Source organism: Vicia villosa, linkage group LG3 (genome assembly GCF_029867415.1).
Source record: "Vicia villosa cultivar HV-30 ecotype Madison, WI linkage group LG3, Vvil1.0, whole genome shotgun sequence".
Lineage (NCBI taxonomy): Eukaryota > Viridiplantae > Streptophyta > Magnoliopsida > Fabales > Fabaceae > Vicia > Vicia villosa.
In genome coordinates this window covers 72,005,904-72,029,339 of record NC_081182.1, presented here as the reverse complement: position 1 = coordinate 72,029,339, position 23,436 = coordinate 72,005,904, and the positions used below count along the sequence as shown (strand labels likewise).

General features: G+C 32.7%; 2 protein-coding genes and 1 long non-coding RNA gene across 4 annotated transcripts; all 3 read right to left on the bottom strand.

Annotated features, from left to right (window-relative positions):
* Positions 1-3,750: 3,750 nt before the first annotated feature.
* Positions 3,751-12,417, bottom strand: LOC131661851 (uncharacterized). Of its 2 annotated transcripts, XM_058931491.1 has the most exons (12): positions 11,981-12,417; positions 11,594-11,797; positions 10,256-10,401; positions 9,538-9,806; positions 8,827-8,924; positions 8,215-8,362; positions 7,696-8,135; positions 6,617-7,137; positions 6,475-6,535; positions 6,078-6,356; positions 4,791-5,052; positions 3,751-4,397 (listed from the first exon to the last, which is right to left on the bottom strand). In XM_058931491.1, exons 1-12 carry the CDS (start codon positions 12,353-12,355, stop codon positions 4,060-4,062), a joined length of 3,141 nt encoding a protein of 1,046 aa, XP_058787474.1. In that variant the 5' UTR covers positions 12,356-12,417; the 3' UTR covers positions 3,751-4,059. The 2 variants fall into 2 exon arrangements, with proteins under 2 accessions (XP_058787474.1, XP_058787475.1); XM_058931492.1 differs by lacking the exons at positions 11,594-11,797; positions 11,981-12,417 and adding an exon at positions 10,710-10,900.
* A 5,923-nt stretch (positions 12,418-18,340) lies between these two features.
* LOC131656083 (uncharacterized) lies at positions 18,341-19,739 on the bottom strand. The gene is made up of 3 exons (XR_009299972.1): positions 19,346-19,739; positions 19,024-19,156; positions 18,341-18,407 (listed from the first exon to the last, which is right to left on the bottom strand). It is a non-coding gene; the product is annotated as an uncharacterized LOC131656083 (long non-coding RNA).
* Positions 19,740-20,955: 1,216 nt separating this feature from the next.
* On the bottom strand, positions 20,956-22,508 carry LOC131658309 (uncharacterized). Its single transcript, XM_058927617.1, has 3 exons — positions 22,235-22,508; positions 21,789-22,070; positions 20,956-21,704 (listed from the first exon to the last, which is right to left on the bottom strand). The coding sequence occupies exons 1-3, from the start codon at positions 22,506-22,508 to the stop codon at positions 20,956-20,958; spliced, it is 1,305 nt and encodes a 434-aa protein (XP_058783600.1).
* Between the last annotated feature and the right edge of the window lie 928 nt (positions 22,509-23,436).

Genomic DNA, 23,436 nt, shown 5'->3' with positions numbered 1-23,436 from the left:
CTGCATCTCAGCACCGCGACATTAGATCCGTTCAACAACAAATCTAGCAAGCATCTTCGTAGCAGATCTGGAATCGCAACGACAGCGGAAAGCGGTAGGGACCGAGCATCACCGCAACACCATCGGTAATCATTCTCGCCTATTCTTAATTGTTGCCAATGATTATAGTCATCGGTTGTATGCTGTTATTTGTTGTATGCACGTTGTGGTTCGTTTCCAGTTTTAGAGTTGCGTTTGAGAATTAGAATCTGTGAGAGTTCCATTGTTGTTGTCGCCTATGTTAATCTTTGCCATGACTGAACTAATTGTGTTGATAACTTTTGTCGTTGCTTTTAACTTGAATCGATCTGAGAAGAGAGTTTTGGAGAAATGAGAGTTTGAATGAGAGATTATTTGTTGTTAGTACTGTTGCTATGCTATATTGTTGTGAGAATTTTTGAGAGAGTTTAGAAGCAGTTGAGATGTAGAGAATAGAGAGAATCGTGTATGAGAGGGACCGAATTTGAAATTCATGGGAGAAGTGACTTGGTCAAGCTGAAACAGGGGAAATCGTGTGAAGAGAGATGAGAGTGGGGGCAGATCCCTCATTGTTTTTCTAGGGTTTTTGTATAACTTTCACGTTGGGCTTATGTGTTTTTTAGCCCAATCCGAATTTCCATTTGTTTACACCCTATGATTCTGCGGTCCACCCCCTCCTGTGAGCTTCAATTTGTCGTTGGGCCAATCCCATTCTTAGCCCAACACTCTCTTTTTATTTACACCCTTTTTATTTTACTTTACCATTTTATTTTATTTCTTTGGTTTTCTTTTTTTATTTTTGTTTGTTGCTTTTATTTCTAATATACAAAATACCAAAAACATGTTTTATTTTAGACTTTATTTTCATATTAAAAACACAAAAAATATGTTGTTTAATTTTAATTTTCTTTAGATTTAATATGCTTATTTCTATATCTTCTCTTTGTTATTTTCTTGATTAATTGTTAATATTTTACTTTGTCATTTACTCATGCATCATTATATCTATCCGTTGCTAATGTTTTCTTGACTTTTGTGAGGTACTATTATCATTAAGGTATTGGACTTTATTGTGGACATTTATATCTCATTTTAATTTTTGTATATATCATCTTTTATTTTCCGCTTTATTTTTCGATTGGGTTGTAATAATTAGTAGTTAATTTTCATCCCCATTCGTTTAAATGTGTAATCCCTATCCCCGAGGCCTTGTAATAATTTTACCGCTTTCCTTTACCGCTTTATTTTATTATTGCTTGCATGCTTTAACCGTTTTTCAAACTAAAATTAGGTTCTTAGCCGTTTTCTACCATAAGTCGATTGCACTTCACGCATCGCCATCAACCGTACTTACACATGCACACTCGCACGTACACCCCTATTTTACCTCTTTCATGTTCATCCCTTTATGCTTGAACTTGTATGCTTGCTTGTATGGATTTTACCTGTATGTGCTTGTATGTTTCCATTTACTTCTTCCATCTTCTTTTTAAACAAACTGTTCACCCCCGCATTACTTGGTCCATATACCAAGTTCCCAACCAACTCTTTGTAAGTCGAGTGCCTTGCGTACCGCCATCGACCTGTTTTCAAAACTCTTTTCTTAATAAAACCTTGACTTTTGTCATGTGATCTTCCTTAAACTCTTTTGTGCACTTGCACTCTTTTCCTTTAAAACTTGTTTTCCATAAAATCCTTTTTTTAAAAACTTTTGAGCAGAACTACAAATGCTCTGACTTCTCCATTGCACCGAGGAGGTATGTAGGCACAAGACACAACGTCTTGCCGAGCAAACTTTTGTAAATAACCTTTTTCTTTGTATATATTTCTTTTCTCATTTCTTTCTTTAGCAAACAAAATGGTTTTAACATAAACACAGATTTTCAAAAGGTTCCTGTGGAGTACCACAGATGTGAGGGGTGCTAACACCTTCCCCTTACATAACCAACCCCCGTATCCAGATTTCTTTTGTGGTTTTTTCGAGTTTTTTCCCTTTCCTCTTTTGGAATTAAAAAAGTTCGGTGGCGACTCTTGCTTTTTAACGATTTAAGTTAACCAATGACTTAAACTCAAAATTTCTGCCGCTACAACGTATATTAAAAAAATAATTTTACATTTAATTACATATTTTTAAAAAAATTTATTGATTCTAATTCGATCTCATAAAAGCGATAATGATCATATTATATAGTTTTCTTAGTGACTCCTAACTTTGATTTTAAAATATTGTTTTTCAAATTTTATATTTTAAAAAAATAACTGGTAGTCAATAACAACCCATGTGTATGCTTTAATTGCATGCCTCTCACCATGGTCGCAGCACATGCATGCTCACTAATTTGCAGATTATAAACTTTTAATCTATTGGAATTTGACCAACTTATAAAATAAATGAATATATTACCCATATGTTTCTTTCTAAAATTAATTATTTCAGCTTAAAGAAAAGAAAAAAAAGACTTGCTTAATAGTACTTGATTATTTTTAGCTGGCCCTAGACATAAAACATGTAAATTTCAAAGTGGAAATTATTTATTGACAAAAAAAGGAAATCATTCTATTTTGTTATTACAATAATACATAAGATACGAAATTTTGTTCAATGATGGTAACATAGAATTCTTGCTTACACGCATAGGATACTACTATTCCTTACTAAGTTAGAGGATATTGAAATTGAGTTTCTTTATTTACTTAAAAATTTAATACAAATATTGAACTCATTTTTGTATCATCTATCAACTTTATTTGAGTCATCTAATTAAAGATGAAAACGAAAGGTAAATCCATGGGGACCATGAATAGTGTAAAGAGGCAAACTAAACATTTGAAAGACTTAGGTAGAGTCAATGTCATGCCTCTTTAGTTAAATAATTGCATGATAATTCATTAATGTCTATTTTAAAAAGACTAGAGACTTCACTTTCTTTCGTTTTTGTATTCTACAATTTGTCTTTTTCTTTTTTGAACTTTTTAGGCTCACAAAATGCAATATGAAAATGAAAAAGAAAAATTTCATCTATCATGTGCATAGTGTGTCCACAAATGGTTGGGAAGGTTTTCCCTTTTTATTATGGGAGTTGGACGTGCTATCCATGACATAGATCACTATTTAAGGTTTTAGAATTAGGACAATCTTATTTAAGGATTTTATTTGGCCGACTTAATAATCTTGTAAAGAAATTAATAATAAATAATTTTTTATTCAAATAACTTCGATGTTTTTTATAAATTTTTTAAAGTATAATATTTCTTCAAAATAATTTACAGTATTTATAAAATATTTTTTAATTTAATTTATATGGGGACCATTGAAGATGCATGACACATCATCCAGCATGGGAGCTTCAATGGGTCCATTCAAGTTTGAGTTTATAGTAATTTGGGTGTTGGTGGAGATAATAAATTCTCTTTTATGACAAGATTATTTATTTTGAAATCTTCTTCAATTATTTTTCCTGCATATTTTATGGCACAATGATCAATAATATGGTTTCTTGTCTACCTAAACTAAAAATAAGGAACCCAACAATCACAAACATGGTATATGCTTTGGCCTAACAAACAACATTTAGTACTATATAACTTAGATTCTTTTTTAGCCACACAACTTAACTACCAATAACATGTACCTGGAATGTGTTAAGAGTAAAATAATTAAATTTTATTAAAATAGTTAATCATTGAAGAAGATTAAAAAAATAATTGGAAGAGTCATTTGTAAGGCCTCAATTCTCAAACACATTAATTTGCCAATTTTACAATGATAAGCATCAGTAGAACAGAAAATGCATTTTAGAGCTACAATTACAAATTATCTTGTGAATTAGATAACTAACTAATGAGTTACTGAACACATGAATTTCATTTACTCCAACTAAATGCAATACCAATAGCCTAATATATTTGCACAAGCAAGTGCAAGATGAACTATTGAGTATTCATACACAAAACCTGCAATCTAAATCATACAATACAACATATATGCTTAAGAAAATTCAAAAGCAGTGACCAATAAATATATATATGTAAACTGTGTATTTAACTACTCTGGTCGAATTCTTCAGAATCTTCAGATGTCACATTCGACTCTTCTTCCTCTAGCTCGTCAATTTCATCAATTTCAAGTGTTCTACAGGTAGACGACATCATCTTGTTCATGGCTGCAGTTTTGCTTGCTCTCTGTGAGCGGCCTACCGTATTAATGGTGGTAGGAACCACGGAAGCGAATGAAACTTCTTCATCGTCAGAATCAGAACTGTCTTTCTCAATCCTTACCCTTCTCCTTGTACGTGTGGCTCTTGTTGGCGGTACAGCTGGTGTTTGTGGCATTGCAACAGAAGCATCCAAATCCAGGTTGAAGTCAAGTTCTAGTTTCCCTTCAAAAATAGGGAGGGAGAAAAATGTTAGAAGTTAAAAAGGTTTCCTAAAAGGTTATGCAAGGCCAGTAAAACTGCATAATACAGCCCAAATTAGATTGCAAATGAAATGGCAGATATAAATAATTGGTAAAGATTAAGATTAAAAGCTTGATAACACTGCACTAATTATAGCTGTGTCAAATCTTAAATAGTGATCTTTCATGTTACTTGTTTCTGATTAAATTTAAATTTAGTTGGTTTCTTTTGCTTGCTGGACAACCTTATTGTCCCCGTATCATTCTAATTATAAGACTACAACAAAACTCAGTACAAAGCCCAATCACCATATAAGGCTTTGATAAAGGCATGTTATACTTTCTGAAATTCTCAGAAGAAAAAAAATAGCATTACCAAAAATGAGATTAACTTCATCTTGCAACAACTCCTGATCTGGTTGCCTGTCAACTGTCATTAGATGCTCAGCCATGTGCTTTAATTCTTTAACAAGATCCTTCTCTGAAGATACACATTCAGCCAGACGATTTAAAAGCTTCCTCATAATTTTAATGGGCCCTTGTTCTGATAACCGAAAATGAAGCGAGACAAGCATTCTACATAATGCCGATACATATGCCTTCTCAGCAGCTGTCTTCTTTGAGTGAAAGCTTGTGACCTTAACAGAGTAGAGAGTAAGAAGACTAACAACTAATAAACATCATTTTAATTTTGAACCATACAACATTTTCATTCAGCCATGGATATGAAATTCATATATGCCACTTCATTTTCTTCCCTAATTAACAGTTAGTGTATAAATTCCTTAGTATAATGTGTCATTGTGACATCCACCAGCTTTAATTTAAGCAATATAGTGGCGGTTGCATGCTTATAGCTTCAACGAGCACACAATTAAAACCAACACCCACTTTGCAATATTTTCAATATTCCATATATAACATGCACAAGCCAGTTTCTTGCAGTATACAAAAGAGCTTCATTAGAAGCTGCACACTAAAACGAGTTTCAAAAAAGTGGATGAATTTACAAGAATCTACACAACCAAAAGATTCATAATTTTAACTTGAAGAAAATGTGTCATACATGTGGTATTTATATCAAAACTAACATCATAAGTAACTGTATTCACTGGGCAATAATTCAGTCCAAAATCATAGTTTTCAAATCAATTCAACTTTATATGCAATGCAGGTAGGACTACAAACACGGGTAACCGAATTTTTCAGTTTTTCTTTGTTAAACATCTTCAGGAAAAGACTACTACAGAGTGCCATTTAAAATTGAGAGCACTGTGCAACATAAATAATAAATTACCCCATTAAAATCTGCTTTCCCTAATTAATTCAGTAAGATACTGTTACTGCAACAATAAAAACGCTTCTTAAAATAAGTTTTTATTTTTAAAAAGTGCTGCTTTTAGTTAGTTTGTTCAGTTTAAGTTGCAAATAAATAAAATTAAGTCTTTCTGTAGCCATAATATACAGATAGCATCTAAAGACATATCTCAACATTGACAAAAAAGAAATAAAATAGGTAAATAAAATAAAACCTTTACGAGCAAATAAAGAAGATTTATGTTGACTAATTAAACCCTACTAATCCATATTAAGATGAACGTATACGCCTTAGTATATCAAGTTAGGTGAATAGAAGAGCAAATTTTATTTGTGGATGATTTACCTCTATGGCTATGTGTAGTGCGAGTCCCTCCTCACCACACTCAAATGGAACTTCAGCATAACTATCAATAACTTCTGGAGTTTCTGGACTAGTGTTTTCACAGACTGCTTCAGTCTCTTTAACAAATAATGGAATCTGCACCATCTGCAACATAAAACGTGAAGCTTGAACTGCACGTTTACGTAACTGAGACACCATAAAAGGAGAGCCCCCGGAATTGCCAAAAATTCCTGGCCACATTGAACGCATAACAGGAATGAAAGCCTTCAATACACACCTCTGTAGTTATTAAGAATAAACCAATTAAGGCCGGAGTAAGATATGGCATTCAAACAAGAAAAGAAAAAATACGAATAATGGATAACTTAAAACAGAGAAAATATGACATTATGCTTGCCTTGTGTTTTGTTGAGAGACATGGGTAGTGCTCAAAGAAAACAGATAAGCATTGCTTCAACCTGGCAGGGAAGAAATATTCTATCTAAATTAGCTCATTATACAGGGCAAGAGTCGAACAAAAGGAGAAAGTTAGATACCACCTGTGCATATTTTCTGATACATCACTGAAGTACAAGTAAATGAGTTTAGATAAAAGCACAGGGTGCAAAGAAGCCGGTATGCTTGGATAGTTGTCACTTAGGAGAAGAATTTTCGCAAAGCCCTCTCCAAGTATAGCATAAATGCATTCATCTTCATTGCTAGTTAACGGATTAGCCCAGTCTTCATTTTCAAAGCCACCGTATAAAAGATCAAGTATGCCAACGTTTGAATTTGAATCCCCTTCGAAATCAGAGAAGTTCACGGGACAAAAAGATTTTTTGTCACAGTTTAATTGGCTTGGAATTTCGTGATCTAAAACCCTGTCAACTTCTTGAGGACCATGCCACATAACAAGATCAATTAATGCTTTAGCAGCCTCTGTACTAATTATATGTGGCCCCTTAATGTATGAAACTCTTAGCTGTTTCAAAAGTTCAGCATTTGGTTTCCTCTCCAACAGCCCAAAGAGGCCAAGACATCTTACAGCAATCCTTTGCACGTCTGCGAGAGATTGTTTTGCCTGCACATTTCATTGTCCATACCAGTAAATAGATAGTAAGCAATGACCTCAAACAAAATTTACAAGTATAAACTGATTCAGCCCTCAAGCAAATTATCAAATTGCAAGACCTTGTCCATCTGAAAGTTAATTTCTTACTACAATGTATATACTGTTTATATGTTTGTGCACCTCATACATTACTTCATAACTTTTTTGTTTCGGTAAACTACATAGCAACAGTAAGTATTATTATCATTGCTCATCCAGGCATAAGGAACTGAAGTAAATGAATTTAAAAGATTGGAAGATGTCGATTTATTTTGTGGTATGTGTATCAACATTCACCATACTTTTCTAAATTTTTACAATGTTTAATTCTTGCAAAAGATCAGTCAAAAAAATCCAGAAGAAAGTTTTGATGATGTGAGAATCATTTCCAATTGTTATAAACTAGAACACACTGCATGCATAACATTTTTGTCAGTTTAAATAACTATGGTAATGTATTTGTTGCAGATTTATGAATCGATAAATGTAGATTTAAAAAACAATAAAGAAACTTGGAACAATCTGTACCCCGGGAAGAAGTAAAGATTGGAGTAGTTCATCTGGTTCTATAGACTTGCCATGAAGAAAGCGCATGGACACGGCATTTTTCAGTAAAAGACCAATAAGGGAAAGGGTGTGTATCCACTGCACATAATCTGCTGTTCTCTCTCTGCAAGGTTGAGCTAGCTTTTCTATGATTGCAAGAACAACTTCTTCAAATTCACCAGGAGCAGCATGGACTTTCCTTGCCAATTTGGCTATGGCTTCTGCCCAATGAGTATCTCCACCAAAACTTAAGCCATCTCCAATGAATACAATATTCCCTTCATTATCAACCTCATGCTCAGGAGGCTTGCTCATCAGTTCCTGCAGAAACGAACTAGCAGCTTTTCTAGACGAAGTGTCAGAAAAGTCAAACATAGCACCAAGCAAAAGCAGCTGCCGGCATGTAAAGCGATGGTTCGATCCTGCAGATATTAGATTGAACGGCTTAGGTATGCATTAGAGTTGGGCGTAGAAACACCATCCAAATAAACTTATATGTACCAGCAACGATATTAGCTCTGACCAACTCTATGTAATCATCAACTGTAGCGGGAAGAATTTTTTCTAGAAGATCATTTTTATCTGATGCTTCGGCAGCATATACTTCTGCTTCGGTACCCGCTGTGGCTGCAGCATCAGAGCCTAAGGTCTATAGGGGCACAAATCATAAACCGCGGTAAGTTGGAGGAAAAATGTAAGTCCTAATAATTACATTTCTAATAATGATTATATTACAAAAGTAAATAAACAGGGAGGAAACAAGAAAGACAGTTATGAAGCACATAGATGTATTCTGATTTTAATTCAAAATATATTAATAACAAATTATAGCAACCAGTAACCTATGCATTAAAATGGTAGCAAAAACATAAACCAAAAGAGCATGATTAACACAGAGAATTGGCTATTAGTCCCCTTCTCTTTTTGGATATAAAACATTTACCCAAATTATGTGCATAAATACATATTAACTGATAAAGATATTGTTTTAGTAAAATCTGCTAAGAATAGCACTATAGTGCCAATATTCCTTCTAATTGACAACACTGATTTTTTTTTAAAGTGAACAGTAAATAGGGAAGAAAAAAATGGCTAATATTCCTTTTGACTCACATGTGCTTCTGACTGCAAATGCTTGCAAACAATTCTCCAATAAAGAGCAGCCTCTGCTTCCATCAATGCAATGCTTGGAGGACAACGAACCGCTTCCCCTACAATTAGTATGCAAAGCTATAACATATGGTAAACAACAACCGGGGAGGTTCAATCCTAATCTCAACCTACCAGCTAAAAGATAATGGGGGAGTTGTCACCCTGGCATTCAGAAAACTACATTCAACGAGGCAAGAAAGTAGTTGAAGGTTTACAAGTGCAAGATTGTTTAGGGGCATAGCCTGAATCATTCCGCCGAACTTGACCATTTTCATAAGTCTTCTCACAAAATTTGAGCCCGTGCTCATAAAATTGTTTGATCAGCTCGTGCCCACCAAGCATATCACAATTGACGTACTTACCATCATGAATAACTTTTTGTAAAATGTGTATTCAATCAAATCAATTGTTTAAACTTAAATTTCATCTTGGTGATTGTTTATGCACATTTTAGGTCATTTGAAAAGCTTTTGAATATTATAAAAAAGTTATTAAAGGTGCAATGTGTGTGAGTATGTGTGCGTATGTATCCTCAGAATCATGATTCATAACTAACATGATATATCAAACAAGACTTTAAATTTGTTTTTGAAAGATTTAATTAAGCAACATGTACGACTGGAAGTTAAACAAATAAAAGTATTTAATATTTAATTAAAAACCGTGTCTTACCTTCTGCTGTGTCACCATTTGATGATATATACTGCTGGATACTTGCACCATTCTTTAGTTTTACTAAACCAGCTTTTAGAAGAGCTTCCATGACAGACTCGCTCACTGATTCATATGTTTCAACATCGAGATACTTCAAAAGTTGTAAAGGATCACCATTACAGCATTTTATAAGCCATTCGTCTTTCAATAGTTTGAAACATTCCTTCGAGACACCAACAGATCGGTCAGCAAGTCCTCTCCGAAGAATGATTGTCCTGTGCTTAATGCTGCAAAAACCAGGAAAATAAAAGAGCAAAAATTGTAAAAAAAAATAAGGCGCTTAAGTAAAAGTAATATTGGAAAAGATGTTTGAGAAGATTGCAAGAAGGATATCCACCCATGGAAAGTATTATTCATTTTCAAATCAAAGGAAATATTGAGATCCTTTGCATCGTAGTGTGCGCTTTAGGGACTAAAATACTAACAGCAAGCAGTAATGAGAAAATCAATGGAGTGACTATCATAGAGCGATAATTTACTAACCATTACCCATGCGCTCATATTTAAAAAAATTCTAGACCATTGATTTGATTCTTTTTCAACAGTAAACAAGTGGCACTTATAAAACTCTGAGGTGAACCCTTGCGAATTCTAAGATCTGAATTTTGGGGGTAAAACCCGTGCAATTTGAGAAGAAAGGAATAGAATTATTGTTCTTTTACCATACCATATTTACCTTAAAGTTTGAAGAGGAAATTTATTAGCTAGAACACAGTATGCTGCTTTGCGAACAGATTCACTCACATCCAAGGTACAATCAATAATAACTTGAGAGGTTGCACTGGAAGCAGGCAAAGACAACACAATCATCTTACGAACATCCTGCACACATTTTCAGGTTTAATAGCGTGAATACTAGATCCCTGCATACACATGTAGCATTAAGATGTAGCTGTACTAGCAATCCTAAAATGAACTATGCAGATATTCCAACTTCAATAATATGACAATACATAAGATTTAAAACTCAGTAACCAGGTTAATTAATAAGGGAGGAAAACAGTGAGATTATGCTAGATAGTCAATGGTGAATAGAGTAGTGAAAGAAATTTATTTATACCATTCTACGCACAACATTAAATACATGTTCATTATTAATAATTAGAGTTCATTGCTATCAATATTCAGACCTTCTAGAATAAAGTAAATGAGCTTTAGCCGCCAAGACTTCAAAAAACTCATCTAAGCATTTAAGACAAATAAAAGTGATTCCTTTAATGGGACAACTATGTCCAATATGATGATGTCAGCTAGTAAGCCACAGAAAAGGCCACTGGAAGGTTGCATAAAGGACCTCTGGAAAGGCATACATGGTGAGGAGATGAAGTTGTTTCAGAGTAGGAAAATAACAAGACAGAAGAGCTTATTTCATTGTCATATAGAATTTTATAGTGAAATGACCAGAAGTTCAGACAGAGGAGGATGCGGTTTAGTGCGAAATACTGCTATTATGAGGTGAAAATAAAATGACTAAATGGTAAATGCAAAAAAAATTGTAATTCTATAGGAGTTTTACCATAGCAGCTGTTAATGATGGCGCTACAGTACTAACTTGAAACCATACTGCAATAGGGCTTCGCATAGGGTATAAGGGTTGCTAAGGACACTATTAACTAAAGGATATAGAGTTTTAGCAGTCAGCAGTCAGCACTCAGCACCCTATATTTTTATTGATAACAACAGCATATGAGCATATGGTTAAGCCAAAATTGTTCCTATCTTTTGATCAAATCTTTAAAGCAACCTGGTATTAAAACTTCAAGTACTCAAATAACCATTAGCTGCAGAAGAAATGATAATGCAATGCAAAGCCAGGCTGGAATATTAAACTTAAGACCAATAATTGTAACGTCAAACACTCAGATGAACTTGTATCTAATCTAATACAATATATTCTTTTAAAAACTTTATACCATATCACAATATACAGAAAACACCACCGTTGACACAGACATGAGGGAAATCAAAAAGGAAACAAAATTGATTGATCCAATTGGGAATTTGGGGCACTCACCGCATTTTGCTCCAAAGGAAGCATCTCAAGGAATAAATCAAGAATGTCAACATTCGAAGAGTCATTCACGAAACGCGAAAGTGCCCTAACCGCAAAAGTACGCACCAAATGAATCTTGTCTTGTACCCTAACCTTCATGCCCTCTATCACCTCATCCCATAGGTCATTGCTCACTTCAGCATCATCTGGTAACCGCAATATTATCTACAAAATCACAACCAAAATAATCGAGGAAATTAAATGTTCATAAGTTATAACCGTAATATTTCTTTCAAACTCAACAATTTAATGACACATTAGTTGGAGAAATTAAATGTTCAAATGTAAAACCTAACTCACTAAAATATCACAAAAAATGATTAAGTTGAACTTAGCTCAATTCGTTACCTCGGAGATAATCTGGCAGGCTCTGAATCTAACGGTCTTATCAGCCGCCGCCATAGCAACAAGGAGGAAATGAAGGAAATGGTCGAGGAACTCGTCGCAATCTGCGGCATCGGAAGGATTACGAGCAGCGGTGAAAGATGCGACGAAGGAAACGACACGGTCAGCAGAAGCAATTCGTCGTTGAAACTTGAAGAGAGAAATTAGGGATTTGGAAAATGCGGAGAAGAAGTGAGACGGTGAAGTGGATTTGGACCGGAGGAGAGATAGTTCCTTGAGTTTACGGTTGTGTGTGGCGTAGGAGGTTCGAACTTCGTCGAGGATTGCGGCGATTTTTTGCGATAATCGCTTCTCTTGATCGGAGTTGTTGTCCTCCATGGATGGGGTTAGTAAAGCGACACAAAAATTGAATGGGAGCTTGAAACGAAATGAGTTTGAATCTCAAACGTGATTATTTTGAGTTTTGAATTTGAGCGGGGTGGTAGTTTTGCTGGTTTCGGGCTTAAATGTATGGGCTGTACCAACTAAAAGGCCCGTCCATTATTGCTTTGTGTTCCATTAATTAAGCGGATTGCTTGATGCACCTTAAGTATTGCTTCCTCATTTATGTAAAAAAATCAAAATTATTTCAAAAATTCATAAATGCATCTGGATGCACCCCATTCACGTTCTTTTTTTAGTCAAGTCCTAAAATTATGTTAAAAAAAACTACCGAAACGCATCTCCATATAACTTAAGGAGATGCAGCTTCGGACGCTTTAAACAAATATGCATCAATCTCTTATTCTATATCATTTCTCAAAACTCTCCAACTTTCAAACTTTTAAAACTCTCACAATCTCTCAACTTACAAACTCTCAAACTCATACAACACACTTCCAAGGTTTTACCATCAACATCCAATCGATCAAAGAGTTCAACATCAAACTCACATTTAATTAGTTTTTGATTTCTAAGAATCAGATTGCAGACATCATAATGAAAAGAGTGCAGGTCAAAGTATTTAGAAGACTAAGAGCTATGATGAATGTAGATAGTTTAGACAGAACAAATTAGGCGGTGTGTTGAGAATGTAATTCTTTGTGTCAAAACCGTGTATCTGTTGAAAATTTTAATTTGTGTCGAGTTGTATTAGATGTCAAAGTGTCGAAGTATGTTGCTTCACACGAGATTTCAACTTAGAACAAAATAGGTATTTTGGACTTTTGTAGTTTTGGGTCTTGTCTTACGGAGAAAGCTATAAATAGAGGGAGTAACCCCTATTTTTTGTAATGAGACTTGTATTCACATAATTTGCAGTTGCAAGTGAATAAAATTTTTCACAGTTTGTGGGTAGAGAGAAACTCTACAGAAAATATTCTTCTTCCTCCTTTTAATTTTGTTCAAACCCTATTTCACCTTTCTCCCCAAATTTTCTTTCTCCCTTCTTTCATTGTCATAATGTACCGATAAGGAATTACTCAAAGGTTTGGGTTTAATTCCAACAATACTAACTTTGCTCATCCTATTCAACCTCTATGCATACACACAAACAAAGTATACATAATCATTCATTGTTTGGGTGTCATGTATACTTGTTTGATAACGTTAAATTTAGGTTGGTTATAACCTAAGATTGAGTTGAGAATCATAGGGGGTTTCATCGGAAAAACTATGAGGGTTTTTACTCAAAGATCAAGGTGTTTATTTAGGGATTTTTGAAAAGACTTACGCAATTGAATACGATCGAGTGAAAAGCTATGAAGAACGTGTGGTTCTTGCAAAGTAGTGGTGTGAGACGGTGAATCAATAGGTAATCTTGAGTGACAACAACTCGCAATTTGGATTCGCCCGAGTGAAAGCTTTAAAGAACGGTAGTTTCTTACAGAGGAGTAGCGTGGGAAGGTGAATCAAATGGTATTTGTTGGGTGACTTGATCAAAGAAAGAGAAGCGCAAGGATCAACATCAAACATAAGGTTTGTAGGGTTGGATTGCTTGACATCTCCTATAAACATTTTTTTGCACAATAAGATTGATATCTCAATTCAAAATTGGAATTGGAGGCAAATGTAGTCGTAACGAGGACGATCGGTGAACTACCTAAAAAAATCCTCGTGTCCTTTTTCTCTTCATCTCTTTATCTCTTGTATTTAAATTTTCACTATCAAATTGTTAAACACGTTGATTGAGCGATTGATTCGTAATAAATTTTTGGAAATTATTTTGAACATTGTTTATTTGTTGATTGCCTTACAATCAATTTGATTGTAAGGGGATTTTGATATCAACAAACATAAAGGAAATTTCTGAAAAATCAATCGCATACCAAGTGTTCGATAATTTGACATCATAATAGTTTGTATTAAATTGATTGTGAACATGATTGCTATATGCTTATTATAACTATTAATTTGAGAATTCAAGTGTTAATCATAGTTGTGTCATTGGCATATCTAAGATTCCAATAGCCGGTTCGATTTAGACTATTTTTAATCTAAACACGACACTTCCACTCGTTATAGTTTAAACTTTTACAAAATATTAAAACTTGTATTTTAAAGTAGGGGATCTATTCACCCCCCTCAAGATGAAGGCGTCGTCGTCTAACCATGTACTACTAATTGATTTTTGATTAGTCTTATAATCAGTGTCAAAAGTTTAAGTTTGTGCAGATACTTAGTTATGAAACATTGGATTGTTAAATGTCCTTAGCGCGGCAAATCGGGACAGACTGCATAATAGCAATAGCATCATCTCAAATTGATAGCAAACATTTTTATTTATTATTTATAAGTACACATAGATGCTTGATTTATTTATAAATGGAGTTTTTTTTTTGTGACCAGATACATGCACGTATGTTGTATGATGATTGTTGATACATTTTTTAGCAGTTGTTTTAATGGTCCTTTATTTCATATAAAATAGTTTGTCAAACATTTTCACGTCACATACATAGACATTTATATAATTCTAATCGTTTGACAATGAAACCTGTAAACATCAACACCCGGTTTATGCAGAAACTAGTGCCTTTCGATTTCGATTGCTCATATTTTATTTAATTGACTTGTTTTGCTTATGAATTTTTCGTGTTAGTATTATGAAATTAAGACAACTAATTTTCCCCATTACTTATTTTATAAAGAAAATAAATTGTATTGATATCACTAAACTCCTATTGGCTTTGGCATGAGAAAGACAGCATTTGTAATTCGTATATGCCGTCCAATGAAGGTTCTACATGAAGTGTGACAAACATAAGAACCAACATTTGTACCATGGCGTCATTCTCAAAGTTGACCTAATATCAAAAAATTGAGGCAAATTAACAATTCACTTCGGATATGTCTCTCTCTCTCTCTGATAGTGCAACTGCTCATAATTCTTAAGACAAAAAAAAAATAGTCTTATTTAGTGGAGCAAAAAGTGATGTTAATACCATATCCAACACTATAAATATAATTCAAGGTTTTAGAAGAGCTAATTTATTTTTATATGGAGGAGCAAAATTACATATTGAGGATGTATTATATTCTTCTAAATTATATAGAAATTTATTGAGTTTAAAAAATATTTTTTTAAATAGATATTATCTGGAAACAAGAAATGAATGAAAAATTAAATATTTTTTTATCACAAAACATAATTTGGATAAAAACATGTGTATTGAAAATTTTACCCTTTTTTTCTAGATTGTACTACACTTATATTAATATAACTAGTAGGAAACCCGTGTTATCGCACGGGTCTGGTCGAGGTTTCACATTACATGTATCCAAATATCACTTGTAAAATTCTTTTATATAAATCGACCATATATAAATTATTAAATATGACATCATATTTTCAGTTAGATAACATTAATATATTTATAACGTATAATCATTTATCAAAATTTAATTCATGTGTTTGGAATATCAAATATAATATAACTTATTTTGCAGTTCATAAATATTCACGTAATTTCAATTATATACTAATAATATGTACCAAGTTTTAAGCATTGATTCATATTTGTAATAAATCGTACAATTATTTTTATAACTTCAATTTTATAAAACAGTAGCAAAAGAAATAGTTAAAAGATAGACATTAAAATGATCAGTCAATAAATGATATCTCATAGATACATTCACATCGACCCGTCAATTAGTTTTATATCTTCAAATTTATAAAAGAATCCATCAATAGCAGATATCTCATAGATACGTTCACATCTACCCGTGAATTCAGATGAGTTTACCAATTCCAGTTGAATCCAGATGAGTTAATTCTAAAAATTTATTTAATCTATTTGAGATATTAGTCCATTTTTCCAAACCTAAAATGTATCGCAACTCCCGTCAAATGCTTAAGAGTTTCTATATATAATTTTAATTAAGAAATTAAACATAGTTAGAGAATAAAATTTATTAAACCTATTTGAGATATTAGCTCACTTTTTCAAACCTAAAATGTATGACATCTTCCGTCAAATATTAAAAGTTTCTACGTTTAATGTATACTTAAAATATTTAAAAATTAAACAAATAATAAAAATATGAGTATGTTAATAGAGTAATTAGATCTTGAATATGTACAATTATAAAAAAATAGAAATTTAAAATCTATGTATGGTAAATAATATATATTTATTTTCATATATTTAAAATAATCACATTAAGTAGTCTCAATTGGATAGTGTAATAAATATAAAATCTCAAATTTAAAATACTTTGTAACTTATTTCCGTTTATAAAAACAATCGTAGATTATTCAATTTATAAAACTAACTATAATAATAAATCTTTATCTTTTATCATTACTTTTTATGATTATCATTTATCATTAAATTTTCATGACTATCGATTAACATATTTTAACATGATTACAATAATGAAGTTAATTTGAAAAAATTCTGAGAAGTTTTAGTTATTTCATAAGTTTACAAAAATTACAAAATCTCAATTGATTTTGTTTTGTTTTATTAACCTTTATATAAAAATCTAAATAATTTCAAAATATATTATATCTCAAATAAGGATCTAAATAATTACAAAATAACTTTTATTAAATATAATGATAAATTAAATATTTAACCTTAGTAAGTATTATTACATTAAGTTAAAAATACAACTCTTAAATTACTTTAGAAAAAATATTTTAAATTGAAAAATTAAATTATTGTTTACACTTCCAAATTTTGCAAGTACATTTTTTTGACATGTGGCCTGCTTCAATTTTATAAAACAGTAACAAAAGAAATAGTTAAAAGATAAATATTAAAATGACCCGTCAATAGCAGATATCTTATAGATACGTTCACATCTACCCGTCAATTCAGATGAGTTTACCAATTCCAGTTAAATCCAAATGAGTTAATTCTAAAAATTTATTAAACCTATGTGAGATATCAGTCCATTTTTTTAAACCTAAAATGTATCACAACTCCCGTCAAATGCTTAAGAGTTTCTACATTTAAAGTATATTATTATAATATAAAAAATATAATTGTATAAGTTTTAAAAATATAATTTTAATTAAGAAATTAAACATAGTTGGAGAATAAAATTTATTAAACCTATTTGAGATTAAAAATAACAAAATATAATTGTATAAGTTTTTTATTAGATTAAATTTTTTTAATTTAATTAAAGAACAAAATGTATAATTAAAAATAACAAAAAATTGAAGATTTCCTTATTCAACATTTTGATTCAATAAAAACATTGAAATTAAGCCAAATATATAAAAAAACTAAGCTATATAGGTCGATTATTTATTATCAAATATTTATCAAATTAATTATTATCGCAAAGTATGTTGATTATTATCAAATTATTAAATATTAACACCACTAAGTAGGTTGATTATTAGAAAGTTATATGTGCTATTTGGTTGGTCTGCCATTTTTTGGTTTGCCACTTTACATTTAATTGGTTCTTCACTCAATGCTCTTCAATAGAAAACAGTTTTGTATGAGCCATATCAATCAATAGTGTATCAATTACAATGGATCAATATTTATTCATTCAATTAATTACAGCATGAATATTCTAAATAATGAGGAAAAATCGTATAAAGAATCAAAATAGAATGAAAAGATGTCCCATGTATACAAAAATGAAAACAAAGTTAAAAATAATCAAAATAGAATCAAAAGATGTCCCATGTATAAAAAATGAAAACAAAGTTAAAAGTTGAACAATGTATTAAACATAAGTAGAAATCACGATTTTTGACTTTTGGTGTTTTCCTTATTATCCCCATGATTATAGGTCTTACAACAAAAGCACAACAAAATCATTAAAGGCAACAAAAACAAAACAACCATTATAGAAGCCACATAGATTATTCCATATACTGTCAAAGCAATAGGTATAGCCAAAAGCATCCCTGATAGAACATCGTTAATGATTGCAGCTGAAAGAGCAACCCTTCCCAACTTTGAGTTGTCCGCTTTTAACTCTGCAAGGATTCCAGAAAGAACACGACATTCAATGACTAAAGAACATCACCAAGAATTAACACAAAAGAAACGGTCGAGAATAGCGCTCTCGTTCTGAATGGTAACACCATACCATAAACTGCTACAGTGACTTTCTACCTTTCATTCTTATTGTAGATGCATCCATCCATACTCCAACCAAGAATAGAAAATATAAAAGACCAACATTTGCTATTGACTCAAACATTATCACACTTCTTAGAAGAAAAACTGCATCAGCAAATGTATAAGACATACATTCAAACTAATCAAAAGCCCATAAATTAACTCTCAATCAACAAACTTTAAAAGCTTTTGAAACATAACAAAAGAATAAACTTTTTGCAGGTAAAATATGCCATTGTTTCATGTATCAACAAGAGACACAATCAAATCTCCATCAAATAAAAACATCATTTTTAATCAATTAAACAAACATCAGTTGAAATAAAAATCAATCTGCATAAAGAACAGACTAACTGTCGCATAAAATTTTATTACTAATGGAAATGTGATACAATGGTTTATTACTAACAGTAACTACAGTTCTGTTAGAGACAAAAACATAGATAAGTTAATAAATACAAATATATATACCTTTTTCTGCCAGGTGCGAGTAGATTGGTATAACTCTTTGTCCATTTTCTGACCAACTTCGTTCTTGCTACCCATTGAATCACTTTCATTTTATTAGATTATTACAAAGACAGCTACTCCCTGCAAGAATTGACTACAATCACAAACCACAAATTAACCTCAACATATTAAATCAACTAATTAATCAAATAAATACTACTTCAAATTAATAATTCAGAAAGTAAAAACCACAACTTTAGGTAAAAAATTGTGTGACCAAAACATGAGAAGTGTAAAGATCAAAACTTTTTTTTATATGAAATGAATATAAGAATATGGTTACCTGTTATTGGTCCCAAAAACACAGGATTTGTATGGAGACAATGACTTTGGATTTATAGATATGCAACCCGGATTAGTAGATGGACAGGGTATAATTTTCCTGCAAGAGACTCGTTGAAGCAAAAATACAAACATGTACCATGCAATAATCCAAGTTAGAATTATGCAGCTAAATAGAACCTGACAAAAACTTTTCAGCCTATAAATTTTCTAATAGTTTGGTTAGAGTTACGCGGTGTTAATGCGTGTTTACGGAGGCGATTGAGCAGTCCATCATAATAAGCCCTTTCCAACTGCATAAACAAATATCTTTGTGTGAGCCTCCAAAAGAGAAACTTGTAAAGAAAATCATAAAACTCATACAAATCAAGATAGATATTAGATTCACATTTAAATTGAAAACTTCTACTCATGTGTATAAATGATAAAAAAAATGGCAAACTTATACTCATGTGCTGAAACGGAAAACTTATACTTATGTGTAGAAACGATAAAAAATGGCAAACTTATACTCTGTGGTTTCAGATCTGGTTGTAGCTTTCACAACACAAACCTTGCATTTTATTGGAGGGGCCTTGATGCATATGGTCAGCGGAGTTGACGCGGATATGTTGGCGACGGAGGCATAGGTGTTATTTTTTACAGCGGCGGCTCCGACGGTGGTGGTTTGCAACAGAGGTGTCAAAGAAATACTGATTTTGCAAAAGAGAAAGGTTGTTGTTGTGTTTGTAATTGAGAATAAGAGTGTGAGTGTGAATCTAAGAGTGATGGTTTGGGATGGAAAGAGAAAAGGAATCGGTGACTATGGTAAAGAAGAGAAGTAGAGTGAAATATGGTGTAGTACCTTGCAACAGCTTCGCTTTCGAAGTTGGTGATGGAATCATTGCGGTTTCGTGTTTTTGTGTTAGGGTTTGTGTCCCATCCTTCACCTTTCTCGATTAGCCATGGGTTATGGATTCAGAGCTTCAAAGCTTAAAACAAATTTGTGGTTAATAAAAGGGTTCAGAAAGAAAAGGGGAGGATCACAAAGAGAGAGAATAGTTCTGGTGCTTTGTGGTTAGTAAAATTTTGCTTCTTAAAATTGTTGAATAGTTCAATTACCCGTGTAACTTTTCAGCTCAATGAGACCTTTCAGTCCTCAATGCATCATTAAGTTGCTTAGATATTTAAACCCAATTATATTCTCAATGCAACTTTTGACATTATTTCACCTATAATATAAAATAATCTTATATAAAATAGATTAAAAAAAGGAAAAACCAAATAAATAAAAATGAAATCAACCAATCAAAAAGTGACACAATAGATAGCATTTAATGTCAAATGAATATGGTGGCTTTATTTATCAAAAGGACAAATTTACCCATGAAATTTGAACGGTTTTAGTTATTTAATCAGAAGGCTTAAAATGTAATTATCAGGTACTTTACTTTTTATATATTATAATAGATTGAAACATGTGTAATCGTAGACTAGAAATTTACAAATCATAATAAATTTGCTGTTTGACATGATTAGTTGAGTTATTACGAGTTTAAAATAATGCGGAGAATAATTGAAAGTTCATGTGATCATTAATTTAAGATCCAATATTTTTTTATCAAAACAAACTTAACACATTTCATTAATCAAAATATGCTCAATACAAGGAGGAGGTACATTAAAAGAACTACGCCTAGACCAAGAAATGGCCACATTCGCTAACGAGTGAGCAACCATATTTGCTTGGCGCTTAACAAACTTAACCTCAAAGTTGGAATAAATTTGTAACAAGCTTTGGGTAGATAAGATGATCACACTAAATTCAGAATTTCCACAATGGTTAGAATGAATCGCTTGAACCACCTTTAGAGCATCACTTTCAAATATAACTTTATCCAAATGATTTGTTATAGCTCCTTGGATTGCCTCCTTCAAGGCCAAAGCCTCTGCTTCGACAACGGAAAGAAGATCCAAATCCCAAGCTATGCCTCCTAAGATAAAACTACCACGGTTATCTCTCACACACCATCCCCTGTTAGTAGTACCACGGTTATTGCTGAAGCCCGCGTCTACATTACACTTTAACCACCCGGTGTCTGGCGGCTCCCAAACCGATGGACGATGATCAGAATTTCCACTTTCCTTCCAATCTTGCGCTAAGTACCAATCTTGCCACCTATAAAACGCTTGTGTACCAAGCGTAGATGTCGCGTCAGTTTCATTGTTCCAAATAGCCTTGTTTCTATTATTCCAAATTACATCAAGCATAGTAGAAAAACGCCCTGCCGTTCGACTATCCTCATTAGTACAAATATCAAGAATAATAGATTTAACATCATGGAACGAAGTGAGGCGGGGTAAGACAATATCATTCAAACCTGCTATATTCCAACAACTATTAGTAACCCCACAACCAAAGAAAATATGTCATTCATCTTCCATCTCGTTATTGCACAGTTGACATTCAAGTGGACATTGAACATGATGATGGTGGAGCCGAGAACGGATCGGTAAGTAATCCCTGCAGATTCTCCATAAAAGATGTTTGATTCTAGGCTGAGCTTTGATACTCCAAAGATTCCCCCAATTCCCAATCACCCTTCTATTCACAAACTTCTCTTGATTGTTTCTCCATAATCTGTAACCCGATCGAACGCTATAAACACCATTTTGTTCTTCCTTCCAAATCCAACGATCCTTTCTCACTCCATCCAACAACGGGACTCGAATGATATCCTCAGAATCTGTGTGATCAAACAAAATACGAATCAAATGAACATCCCATTGTTTCAAGTGAGGAACCATCAAGTGATTAAGTTTAAGCGCATACACACCTTGCTTTTGAGGCCCTTTTATACAACCCTCCACTTTTCCTCGAAGCCACGGTTCACCCATCACCGTATCGTACTTCCATCTCCAATCCCCCACCTGCATCCAAGGGTTAACACGTTTCTATCTTGCCAGATGCTTCTCCAAACAAAACTAGGATTGTTACCAATAGACGCTTCAAAAAAGGAAGTTTTTGGAAAATACCCAGCTTTATAGATTTTCGAAACAAGAGCCCGAGGACAAGTTAACAATTTCCATTCCTGCTTTGCTACCATAGACATATTAAAAGCTCGAAGATCACGAAAGCCCAATCCACCATCCTTCTTAGGGCAAGCTATTCTATCCCACGCCATCCACTTGATGCCCTTATTGTTACTACCTCCCCCCACCAGAAAGCATTCAACATTTTCTCAATATCATTAATCACGCCGTCGGGGATAATGAAAATACTCATGATATAAGAAGGAATAGATTGCAATACAGATTTTATCATGACTTCTTTTCCTGCTTTAGATAAGGATCTCCCTTTCCACTAGTTAATTCTCTTCCAAATTTTGTCTTTAATAAACTAAAAAGTAGCCTTCTACCTATAAGATCAAATATATTTTTTAATCTTATAAATTTGAGTGTATCTCTTGTTCATAAGGAAAAATGATAACTCGACCATCACCAACACAAATTGGAAGTGAATGTTTAAAAATTTTAGAACATATACATAATGATATTTACGAGATAATACACCCACCAAGTGGATCATTTAGATATTTTATAATTTCAATTGATGCATCAACTAGATGATCACGTGTTTGTTTGTTATCAACTCACAATTAGGCTTTTTCAAGGTTGGGAGCTTAACTTATTCGAATAAGAGCTCACTTTCCTAAGTACCCTATTAAAAAATATGTTTTGATAATTATGTCAAGTTTTTTTCAAGCATTTAATAAGTATTCTACGTCCATTGGAATCAATATTGAACATCATGTAGGACATATCCATACATAAAATGAACTTTTTGAATCATTTATTTAACGCATAAAGTTAATTTCAAGACCACTTCTCATGAGATGCAAATTTCTAATTTTCAGTTAAGGGCATGTAATTCTATATTTTACGACATAGATTATATTCTAATATCATACATGAAATTCATACTATGTTGATGAAGGTTACCGTGTAAGCTCTTTGGTACAACGACAAGAGTCTTCGTTGGACTGAGGATGAGGTGTAATTACAAGGTTATCACTTCAACATCCAAGTTAATGAGGTTATTGTCATACCCCA

Coding starts and splice junctions, on each gene's coding strand:
- LOC131661851 (XM_058931491.1), bottom strand. CDS start 12,355: ATGGAGGACAACAACTCCGATCAAGAGAAGCGATTATCGCAAAAAATC. Junction 9,807..10,255: donor TTTCCTCTTCAAACTTTAAG/GTAAATATGGTA, acceptor TGGTTTTTGCAG/CATTAAGCACAGGACAATCA. Junction 7,138..7,695: donor AATCTTTACTTCTTCCCGGG/GTACAGATTGTT, acceptor TGAAATGTGCAG/GCAAAACAATCTCTCGCAGA.
- LOC131658309 (XM_058927617.1), bottom strand. CDS start 22,508: ATGGCGTGGGATAGAATAGCTTGCCCTAAGAAGGATGGTGGATTGGGC. Junction 22,071..22,234: donor GTGGGGGATTGGAGATGGAA/GTACGATACGGT, acceptor TTGATCACACAG/ATTCTGAGGATATCATTCGA. Junction 21,705..21,788: donor TGTTCAATGTCCACTTGAAT/GTCAACTGTGCA, acceptor GGAATATAGCAG/GTTTGAATGATATTGTCTTA.